Genomic DNA, 12,048 nt, shown 5'->3' with positions numbered 1-12,048 from the left:
ACGTCCAGTGGGAGTGAAGGGCGCTATATGAATGCAAGTCTTTCTTTACAGCAACCTTAAACCATGTCCAACTTATCCATTTGAGCTGATTGCGAGGCATCTAATATCTGTGATTCCTCTTTTAAAAGCGGGCAGGCACAAACTGGATTGGGTGGGTGAGGTGAGAGACAAACAAGTCACCAGCATCAAGACGGTTTCTAATTAACCATCTCCTCCCCAAAACAATTCCCTTTGCCCCCTGGATCGCGATATAAATCTGGAGTTTCAAAAAAGGGGGGAAATCTGTACAGACTGTGTAGTTGATTGTTGGGAAGCATGTTTCCCGGGGGGTTTATTCGCTGTAACCTGTTTTGATACATGTTTGTGATAAAATACATTTTAAAAAAAAATCTGTAGTTTCCAACAACGGTGAGACAAAGGGTCTGTGACCATTGCAGAAGATGGCAATGATGACGAAGGAGGGCGGTCGGGCTGCAGGGAGAGATGCGCCCTGTTTTAAAAATACATTAACTGCACCAAGACTGTTTCTAAGAGTGGCCCAGGTCAAACCCTCTGGTTACACATTCACCAATCCAAAGAAATACATTTAATTTTGCCAAGGGGAGAGGAAATGGTTTTGCAACGTGACAATCTGGAGAATTTAAACACAAATGCATGTATTTTTTAAAAACCCTCCCACAGGGATGTCCTGCTTTAAGAGGAGCTGTGTGTGTGTTGATGCAGGGTTAAATGACTAAAAGAGAAGGTTGGTGTCGTTATTGCTGCCGCTGGAGTTGCTGTGCAGCCTTGCACACACATACAGAGAGAGAGACATCTCCTGCATGCCAGTGTATTTGTTAACTGCTCACTCCTCTCACCATGCAGTGCCCAGGGAGGGTGCCATGCTAACCAGCCAACTCCTGACTGTGCTCCTGCTGGCCAGCACCAGCCTCCCTCCTCTTTCTGCCTGGAGTGGGGAGGACTTCTACTTCCAGCCCAACAGCACTTCTCTGAACTTCTCGCTGGGCGCCCCGCTGGAGCTGGAGGCCGGCTCCCGGGCGGGTGGAGCCCGGGCTGGAGGGGCTGGAGGCGGGCAGCTAGCGAGCCCCTCCAGCCGCTGCAACATCACGGTGCTGAGGCTGGTGGCCACCTCGCTGCTGGCCCGCTGGGAGCGCTCCCTGGGCTTCACCTGCGACGTGCTGCTCTTCACCACCAACAGCAACGCCAGGTCCTTCTTCTCGGCCGCCTTCACCCGGGTCTTCCCCCCGGTCACCATCGAGCATGTGGGGGTCGGCGGGGCGCAGCAGGAGTTCAAGCTGTGCGTGGGCTGCGGGGGCTCGCCCACCCCCCAGCGCCGGCGAGCCGGCCCCAGGAGGAGGAAGAGGAGGACCCCCCCTGGCCAGGGGCAGCGGGTCAACTTCTGCTGCCTGGACTTCAGCCTGGAGGAGCTGAGGTGGGACAAGGGCTGGAGGCTCACCCGCAAGCCCATCGAGTCCACCCTGGTGGCCTGCTTCATGACCATTGTCATCATCATCTGGAGTGTGGCAGCTCTCATCTGGCCCGTGCCCATCATAGCGGGCTTCCTACCCAATGGCATGGAGCAGAGGAGAGGCTGAAGGTATTGGAAAGTGGAGGGGTGGGGGTCTGTGTGTGTGTGTTGGGGGGTCACCTAACAATGAACCTTCCCCCCAGTTCCAAAAACCTAGGTCATGTTCACAACCGCACGACCCCCGTGACACTGGACTCAAAAGGACAACTTTGGGCAAAGTGAATTGCTAAGACATCATGTTGGAAGATTGCCTGTACCACCACCTTTGCTCATATACAGGTAGCAGTCTTACCTAGTGCTGCTTGGAGTGGTGGTTAGAATTGACTGAGGGGCTGGGGGCATTGGGGAGACCTAACTGTGCGGAGAACATGTTTATATTCTGCAGATTATAGGCAATTAACTAAATCATATTGGGCTCTATTCCTTTGCTCTCGTTGCTGTGGATCACAGCAGGATGATAATGATGATTCCCCCCCTCCTTCCAGCTATTGTGTTTCCTTTGCTATCCACAAATAGAATGCTTGCCTGCCCTCCTTGCCGATTTATCATTTCATCCACCACCCATCCCACCTCAAGGTGAGCGCCAGCACAGCACGATTACTATTTTGATCAGATCATGCCCAAGCAGGTTTCATTCCAGTAAAACCAGATTAAGATACTGGTGTCACAGTGGATGGGTTTCAGTAAACTGTGCATTTTATTCCAACAGTTATCAATTAGTTTGTGATTCGAAAACAAAATTAAGTTTTTAAACAAAAATCATTTATGTCTTTCAATTTGAACAAATGGGCTTGTTAATTGTCACCCTCCCAATTTAATCCTCCAAAGGATTCCATTAAAAGTTGTAAATCGAGCAAATTTGGGCAGAGCTATTTGTATAAATTACATTTAAATGTATGATAACCTGCGTTTTTTTATAAAGTATTAAACACAGCACTGTGTGGATTATTGCCCTCTCTCTCATTTCCTGGTTATTTGCTCCCTGAAATGAGTGGTGTGCGTGCCGTCACAACAGCATTCTTTTTCCCTCTTTCGTCAATTTGTGGAGGTTGATGAATCTCCCCAGTTTTAACGATTCCTGGAGGCCTCCCTGCTGCTTCAGTCGATAAATCAGGTGCTGGAGCCCTACACACGTCCAGAGTGCAGCCCCGGGCCCTGTACGGGAATGAGGTAGCAGATTTCAGCAAGGCAGCCGTGAAGGTAAAAACAGACTGTTAAAAGACCCAGAGGCAAGATGAGGAGATTTTTTATTTCCTCTTTTCCTCAGCTATTGGTTATGATCTGGGACGCGCTGCTTGCAAGGGCAGTGGAAAGAGATTCAACGGTAACTTTCTACAACAAATTAGGTGAATACCTGAAAGGCCAAACAGTTGTGGGGATATGGGGCAAGAGCAGGGGAGTAGGACTAGGTGGACAGCTCCGTCAAAGTTTTTTGTTGATTCGTTCATGGGATGTTGAAGTTGCAGGCTGTGCCATCCAATTGCCCATGAGGGGCATTTAAGAGCCAACCACATTGCTGCGGGTCTGGAGTCACAAGTAGGCCAGACCAGGTAAGGACGGCAGATTTCCTTCCCTAAAGGACATCCGACAATTGGCAATGATTTCATGGGTCACCATTTTAATTAAAAATCACCTTTTAATTTCAGATATTTTATTGAGTTTAAATTCCATCACCTACGGTAGTGGGGTTCGAACCCAGGTCCACAGATCGTTGTCCTGGGTCTCTGGATTACACGTCCAGCGACAATACCACTATGCCACCACCTCCCCATAAAATGCTGGCAATAGTTACGAGGGGGGATGAATGACTTCTCTCTGTGCTCCATCATTCTACAAGTTGGCCTTTGCATCCCTGACTTATGCAAGGAATGAGTGTAGGTGGGGTGACGTGGGGTGGTGGTGGGCAGGAGATGGCGGGGGTGTTGGATTAAACCGGAGTTCCTATCCTTGTTGGAAAATAATAATAATAATCACTTATTGTCACAAGTAGGCTTCAATGAAGTTACTGTGAAAAGCCCCTAGTCGCCACATTCCGACGCCGGTTCGGGGAGGCCGGTACGGGAATTGAACCCGCGCTGCTGCTTTGTTCTGCATTACCAACCAGCTGTTTAACCCACTGTGCTAAACCAGCCCCTGGATGTTGAAAGGAGGTAAGAGGTGAGGCTCAGCTTTGATCCTTGTTGCAATTATGTCGTCTCCTAAAATTCATTGTTCAGTTATACAGAAAAGGGATGGTAACCACAGGGCTGCAGTTGTTTGGAAGCCACTCTCAAGTAAGGAGTATGATTGTGGTTGGCGTCCTCTCCTGCTCTCTGCTTGTCCAGTGGGGAGGGGTTGGTCAACAGCATTGATGCGCATGCCACACGCTCCTACATTTAACATTAGGGGTCTCTGACCAGCTGACCAGCTGTGTAATGGATGGCTAGCGCTGGGTGGAAATCTGCTTTAACTGATAGAATCCTCTTTTATTTGAAAGGGCCTCCACGTAATTAAAATTCCCAGTAAGATACTAACAGTGAGAGCCTGTTTTTGCATTCTGCTGAAGCCAAATATTGGGTAGATGCTGGAAATTGGAATTAAAACAGAAAATTTTGAAAATATTCAGCAGGTCTGCAAGCAACCATGGAGAGAAAAGCAGTTTTTTTTAAATAAATGTTTTTTATCGGGTTTTTGAATAAAGTATATTTACCGTTATGTAGACAAAATAGAATACATATAGAAGAGAAGGGAACACGTACAAAAAATAAAACAAACAAAAAAAGTTAGAATAAAATAACTGGTAGGGTATTATGTGTTAGCTCAACAACAGCAACTCTACAATTGGCAGTATTGTTCTAGCACATAAATAGGCATCTGTTTGTGGGGGGGGGGGGAGGGGGAACTGGGGGGGTACGTATACATTTGGGTGCCTGGGAAACAAATACAGAACAATTACAGAGGGTAGTACGCGAATGGATCTGGTGTTGGTCACTTGCTTCTCCCGGACGGATCTTGCTGCCGTTGTCGTCTCGCGCTCACCTCCACTTCAGCCGTTCCTCCCGTCTTTTGCCCGGATTTTCCTTGTTCTCTGCTCCTGTAGGTGCCAAGTTTGTTATTGTCTCCTGTGCCCTCCTTCCGGCTGCCATTCCCCCCCCCCCCCCCCCCACCACCTCCCTGGTTCCCCTCTATTGTTCCCTGTCTCCTCCGTCTTCCACCCCCTCCCCTCCCCTTTTCCTGTGGTTCGCCTTTATTTTCTCTTAGGTTTAGCTGCTATCCCCCTCTTCCACCCCCCCCCCCCCCCGCTAACCCCCCCCCCCCTGGTCTATCCCTCCCTCCCCCGCCTCAGATACTTTCCCCTGATTCTTGGCTACCTGGCTATTCTTCTGCTTCTTTGTTGGCCACAAACAGGTCCCGGAACAATTGGGTGACTGGCTCCCACGTTCTGTGGAAGCCGCCGTCTGACTCTCGGATGGCGAATTTGATTTTCTCCATTTGGAGAGATTCCGAGAGGTCGGACAGCCAGTCCGCAGCTTTGGGTGGTGCTGCTGACCGCCAGCCGAACAGGAGTCTATGGCGGGCGATCAGGGAGGCAAGGGCGTCCGCCCCCCTCCCCAGGAATAGATCTGGCTGGTCTGAAACCCCGAAGACCGCCACTTTCGGGCACGGCTCCACCCTCACCCCCACCACTTTGGACATTGCCTCGAAGTCGGCCCTTTCTATCAGTCGGTCATACATGTCGCTACAGTTCCCTTTATCTAGGATGCTTGCATCCAGTAACTCTTCCAGTACTGTCTGTCGTGGCGGTTGTAGATACGTCCTTGTCTCCTTTCGTAGGAAGTTTTGAATTGCAGGTACCTTAGCTTGTTCCCCCTGGCTAGCTGGAATTTCTCTGTCAATTCGTCCACTGTTGCGACTCTGCTGTTCCATGTATAGGTTCCTGTCCGCCCTATCTCTTCAAGCTTTGAAATCGATAATTTCCCCGCTTACTATGGCCTTTAGCGCTTCCTAGAACGTGGAGGGTGAGACCTTCCCGTTCTGGTTGTTCTCTGTGTACTCTGCTATGGTCTGTGATATCTTTTCGTTGAAGGCCTTGTCAGCTAGTAGGGCAATGTCCAACCTCCATGTGGGGCTTTGGGCCCTGCCCGTCTCCAGCCTCACATCCATGTACTGTGGAGCGTGGTCGGATATCACAATTGCGGAGTATCCCACTTTGTCTATCCCTGGAAGCATCGTTTTCCCCACCACAAAGAAGTCAATTCTGGCGTATACGTTGTGCACTGGGGAGAAGAAGGAGAACTCCTTCCCCCCTGGGTGGGCGAACCTCCAGGGGTCCACCGCTCCCATCTGTTCCATAAAGTGACTGAGTTCCCTTGCCATGCTTGAAGCTTTCCATGTCTTGGGGTTTGATCTGTCAGTCGTTGGGTCCTGTACACAGTTGAAGTCGTCCCCCCCCCCCATGATTAGACGGTGCATCGCTGTGTCGGGGATTTCTGCCATGGTCTTTACGATGAAGCTCGTGTCGTCCCAGTTGGGCACGTACACGTTAACTAGCACTACCGGTGCCCCATCCAGGCCCCCGCTGGCCATGGCATACCGTCCCCCTGGGTCCGTAACCGTCTTTGTCGCCCTAAACATCGTCCTCTTGCTGATCAGTATTGCCATCCCCTGGCCCTCGTTCCATTGCAGGAATGGTAGGTCCCACCCAGTCCTTTCTTACCCGTAATCGGTCCTGCTCTCTCAGGTGTGTTTCTTGGAGGAAGACTATGTCGGCCTTCATATTTCTTAGGTGGGTGAGGACTCTGGATCTTTTCACTGGGCCATTGAGTCCCCTTACATTCCAGGTGACTATCCTGGTGGGGGGCTTATGTCCCCCCCGCTCCTGCGGGATTAACCATACTTACCTGGTGGACGCGCCCCTTCCCTCCGGGGTTTCCGTTTGTTAGGGGGCCGTCCAGGGTGGCCGCTGTCACTGCTCTCTCCATGCGGTCGGGCCCCTGCGCTACGGGGTTTCCCTTTGTCCAGGGGGCACCCGACACGGCCGCCCACTGTGTGTCCACCACGTGGGTAGCCCCCTGCACTCTGGGGTCTCCCTTCGCCCAGAGACGGTACTGGGTGGGTGCTTGCAGCGATTCCTAGTTCCGAGCCCTTGGTTGTGGCACTTTGTAGCCCTATTGCTATTCCTTTTCTCGCCTTGTTTGTCCCTCCTTCCGTGGAAGGCCCACTATCCTTACGTTTTGCCTTCTCGAGCGGTTTTCCTGATCGTCCACTCTGCCCTTCAGGCTCCCCTGTGTTGTGCCCAGTCTCGCCACCCCCTTCTCCAGGGCCGTGATCCGGACGCTCTCGTCAGTCGTGGCTTTTTCCAGCTCCTTAATGGTCGTCTCTTGGGCATCCAGTCTCTCTTCTGCTCTGCCCAGGGTGAGCTGCGCCTGCGCCAGGGCCTTGGCCATTGCTGCCTGCACTGCAGCCTCTATGTCTGCCCTAGCCTCTGCCTTGTTTTCCTGCTGATGTTCCCTCAGCGCCTCGGCAAAGGCTGCCTCCCAGTTCCCCCCTGGCCCCGGGGAAAAAGCTCCTGTCTGCCCAGTTTTTTTGTTGCGACGAACTTTCCGTTCTGCCGCTTCGTGCGCCGGTTGTCTCTTCTGAGTGGGCTCGCCCATGGCCCCTTCTGCTTCTGGTGCCCTTTCCCCCCCTGCTTTGGCTACCTTCTGGCATTTTTTTCCCCCCCTTCTTTTTTCTCCCCCCCTTTCCCTTTTCTTTTCTCCACTTTTCTTTTCCCCTTCCCTTCTCTCCTTTAACACTTTCCTTTTTCTCCGGGAAAATTTTTTTTTCTTCTTTATTTCTCATTACAAGTTTCCTCTGCAAAAAGTTTTTGGGGAAGTTCTTTTTCTACCCCCCCCCCGCTCACTCACCCACACGACGGGTCAGGAGGGTCGAGAGAGAGAGAAGCTACAGGCTGGGCCGAGTGTCCTCCTTTGTTCCGCCGCCTGCCTCGTGGTCGCCGCCGGGGGTTGGCGGGTGGGAGGGGGGGGCATTGATCCCCGCCGCTGGCTCGGTCTTTGCTCGGTCCCCCACGTTCTCCTGCCTCTCCTGCCGTGCGGGGAGGGGGTGGGTGGGTGGGGGGGTCGATCCCTGCCGCTGGCTCGGTCCTCGCTCGGTCCCCGCGTTTTTTTCTCCTGCCGTGCGCGGTTGGGGTGGGGGGAGGGGAGCAGTCCGGCCGGTTTGCGCGGTTTTTTTGCCTCTTCCCCGGGAACGGGACGCAACTGTCGGAGCTCCATTGCCCACTCAGAGAAGCAGAGTTAATTGTTTCAAAGATCGTTGACTTGGGAGTCCACAGGTGCAGAATAATGTGGAAAACCAGAAGTTACTGTTGTTTCACCGTAGGGTGCGCTGTTCAGGTCCCTCATGAATGGCAATCAGTGGAAATCAATTGAATAGATTAAAACTTCCATTCTCGTGCTGTTGGACTTGCTTTTAGCACCCTTGAAGAAATTATATCTTGGGGGGGTTACCACTGACCAGAAACTGAATGGTCCAGCCATTGTAACTCACCTCCTGACTCCCCAAAGCCTTGTCAAAGTATCGAAAAAGCGCAAGTCAGGAGTGTGATGGAATACTCTCCACTTGCCTGGATGAGTGCAGCTCCAACAGCACTCAAGAAGCTCAGCACTATTCGGGACAAAGCATCCCATTTGATTGGCATCCCATCCACCACCTGAAACTTTTACTCTCTCCACCACCAATGCACAGTGGCAGCCGTGTGTTCCATCTACAAGATGCACTACAGACACTCACCAATGTTCCTCCGAGAGCACCTTCCCCGTGATCTTTCCCATCTCGAAGGACAAAGACCGCAGGAGCATTGGAACGCCACCATCTGCAAAACCACCTCCAAGCTACACACCATCCTGACTTGGAAATATATAATAATAATATTTATCATTGTCACAAGTAGGCTTACTTTAACACTGCAATTAAGTTACTGTGAAAATCCCTTCGTCGCCACATTCCAGCGCATGTTCGGGTACACAGAGGGAGAATTCAGAATGTCCAATTCACCTAACACGTCTTTCGGGACTTGTGGGAGGAAACCGGAGCACCCGGAGGAAACCCACGCAGACACGGGGAGAACGTGCAGACTCTGCACAGACTGTGACCCAAGCAGGAATCGAACCTGGGATCCTGGCGCTTAGAACAACATAGAACATACAGTGCAGAAGGAGGCCATTCAGCCCATCAAGTCTGCACCGACCCACTTAAGCCCTCACTTCCACTCTATCCCCGTAACCCAATAACCCCTCTTAACCTTTTTTGGTCACTAAGGGCAATTTATCATGGCCAATCCACCTAACCTACACGTCTTTGGACTGTGTGAGGAAACCGGAACACCCGGAGGAAACCCACCGCAGACACGGGGAGAATGTGCAGACTCCGCACAGACAGTGACCCAGCGGGGAATCGAACCTGGGACCCTGGCGTTGTGAAGCCACAAAGCTATCCACTTGTGCTGCCGTGCTGTACTGTGAAGCAACATTCTCTCTCGTCAGGTACCATGCCCTGGTTGACCGTGGATTTACGTATGTTGGTCTATGGTTATGCTTGGCAAGGTGCTGCCAAGCATAGCCACTGTGCTATGCTGTTCCTCCTCTGTCACTCATTCAAAATCCTCGAGCTTAGTTTCTACCATCACATGTAGGCGTACCTACATCACATGGACTGCTGTGATTCAAGAGGGAGCTCTGCACCACCTTCCCGAGGGCAATTAGGGATGGACAATAAAGGCTGGCCGAGCCAGCACCCCTATTCTACGAAAGAATAAAACAAACTTGGCTGAATATTAGTTTATAATGGACTATTAACCTTCCAAATATTGCTGATCACCCTCCCTGGCCCTGAAAAGCTAATTTCATATATGTGGAATGTCAAATTTCTCCATAATGCTAAAATGAATACTGCAGTCTGATTGGCTGCTGAACTGCTTGCTGACGTCAATGCTGCTGCACAGAGCTCTCCTTGACATGACGCCAGATTTAAACAGCCAATGGGATTAGGCCGACCCACACCACAGTGACCGACATACCTTTGTGGGCAGTTTTCCCAAAAAATCAGTTCTGAGTGCCTTTGCTTCACTGCTGACTGCCAACCCTGGGCCTGGCACTCTCCTTCAAGGTCTCTGCTTTGAACTCCGCCTCAGGGTGAACGTTCTGAATACGCGCAGCAGACTTGGAGTTTTGTGAACCAGGAGCACATGGTGGGAATTTTGAGCATATAATTACATGGACCCCCCGATCGCCACGCTAGAATTAGGAATTGGCGAAGCAGAGAGCAGCAAATTTTACACTAAGATTTGCACGTCCTCGTGGTGTGAAAGACTGAGAAAATATAACAATAGTCATGTAAAAGCTGCAGCTTTGTTTGTAAATACGGTAGAAGTGGAGTCAGTTAATGCAGCAAGGCTGACAACAATATATGTGCAGTATAAGACATTCTGCAAAGTTACACAGAGGTTAGGAAATAAATTCCAAATATTTGGAGATTAAAAATGGTTATACATGGTGATGGCGGCACGGTGACGCAGTGGTTAGCACGGCTGCCTTACGCCACCGAGGACCCGGGTTCGATCCCGGCCCCGGGTCACTGTCCGTGTGGGGTTTGCACATTCTCCCCGTGTCTGCGTGGGTTTCACCCCCACAACCCAAACATGTGCAGGGTCGGTGGATTGGCCACGCTAAATTGCCCCTTAATTGAGAAAAAAATTAATGGGTACTTAAATTTATTTAAAGAAATAATTACTGGTGATGACACAGTGGCACAGTGGTTAGCACTGCTGCTGCACAGTGCCAGGGACCGGGGTTCAATTCCAGCCCTGGGTGACTGTGTGGAGTTTGCGCATTCTCCCCATGTCCATGTGGGTATCCTCCGGGTGCTCCGGTTTCTTCCCACTGTCCAGAAATGTTAGATGGATTGACCATGCTAAATTGTCCCTTAGGGCACAAAGGTTTGCAGATTAGGTGGATTGGCCATGCTAAAATTGCTCTTTAATAGATGTGAAGGTTAGGTGGGGCTATAGGGACAGGACAGGGAGTGGACCGAGGTAGGGTTCTCCTTCAGAGAGTCGGTGCAAACCCGATGGCTGAATGGCCTCCTGGACTGTAGGGATTCTATGAATACTGACACCGTTATTGTCTTCACCAATATTGCAACACCAGAATTGTAAAGGTATATCCAGGATGGGTCCTTTTCTGATTTGGGGACATGCGTCAGTAAGAAATGTTAGCAATCTGGGGAAATTCTGTCATGGTCAGAATTTAAATCATCACACACCCATATTTTCAATACATGCCAATGGTTGAGATTCCACACTGGTAGCTTGAAGTTGAACAAACGACATATCTGGAATAACATTGGAACTTCAATCTTTTAGAGTAACAGGAATAGGAGGTCAGTAGAACAGTGGGCAGCATCTTTACCCCGCAGTTTGAAGCTCAGAGTTTGAGGCCTACTCTGGGGCTTGGTGGTCATGGAATGTGCGTTCATAGCGTGGGCTTAAACAGGTTATCTACCAACCGGCAGGCGGTATGAGGGGGAGAGGCTGGTCAGCCACAACCTGTGGAAGGCAATAGCAAACCACTGCAGTACCTTGCCCAGCATAACCATAGACCAACACATGTAAATCCACGGTCAACCAGGGCATGGTACCTGGAGAGAGAGAATGTTGCTTCATAGCGCCAGGGACCCGGGTTCGATTCCCGGCTTGGGTCACTATCCGTGCGGAGTCTGCATGTTCCCCCGTGTCTGCGTGCGTTTCCTCCGGGTGCTCCGGTTTCCTCCCACAAGTCCCGAAAGACGTGCTTGTTAGGTAAATTGGACATTCTGCATTTTCCCTCTGTGTACCTGAACAGGCGCCGGAGTGTGGCGACTAGGGGATTTTCACAGTAACTTCATTGCATTGTTCTCCCCGTGTCTGCGTGGGTTTCCTCCGGGTGCTCCAGTTTCCTCCCACTGTCCAAAGTTCGGTAGGTTAGGTGGATTGGCCATAGTAAAGTGCCCCTTGGTGTCCAATAACGTGGGGTTACAGGGATAGGGTGGAGGATTGGGCCGAGATAGGATGCTCTTTTGGAGGATTGGTGTAGACCCAATTGTGGTATTATTATAAATGTAAGAACTGCAAGGGTTAATGTAAGCCTACTTGTGACACTAATAAAGATTATTCTGATTACCATGAACCTTCAGGTTGCTGTGGCAACATACACATTAACATGCATGTTGCAGCCTGGAGCGATGGAGACTGATGGCAGAGGCTCCAATTTTCTTGCCATCACATGGCTGACCCGCTCTCACCACCTCCCATTGACGTGTTTTGGAAGGATTTACAGGTTGATACTAACCTCATTGGCTGCACTATGAGCACGCCTTCCTTGGTTGTCAAGTCCTGGCGTGTGAGGGCGGCACGGTGGCGCAGTGGTTAGCACTGCTGCCTCACTGCGCTGAGGACCCTGGTTCGATTCCAGACCCGGGTCGCTATCCGTGTGGAGTTTGCACATTCT

General features: G+C 50.9%; 1 protein-coding gene across 2 annotated transcripts in view; it reads left to right on the top strand.

Moving 5' to 3' along the window:
- Positions 1-744: 744 nt before the first annotated feature.
- The window catches only part of LOC140425597 (transmembrane protein 158), a 75,620-nt gene continuing 64,316 nt past the window's right edge, over positions 745-12,048 (top strand). For both annotated transcript variants that reach the window (XM_072510078.1, XM_072510079.1), the window contains exon 1: positions 745-1,597. In XM_072510078.1, the coding sequence (XP_072366179.1) occupies positions 822-1,595 (774 nt within the window). In that variant the 5' untranslated portion in view covers positions 745-821 and the 3' untranslated portion in view covers positions 1,596-1,597. The remainder of the gene's footprint in view (positions 1,598-12,048) is intronic.

This window comes from Scyliorhinus torazame, chromosome 6 (genome assembly GCF_047496885.1).
Source record: "Scyliorhinus torazame isolate Kashiwa2021f chromosome 6, sScyTor2.1, whole genome shotgun sequence".
In the NCBI taxonomy this organism is placed as follows: domain Eukaryota; kingdom Metazoa; phylum Chordata; class Chondrichthyes; order Carcharhiniformes; family Scyliorhinidae; genus Scyliorhinus; species Scyliorhinus torazame.
Note: the sequence above shows the minus strand (reverse complement) of the source record. Positions and strands in the feature narration are given on the sequence as shown.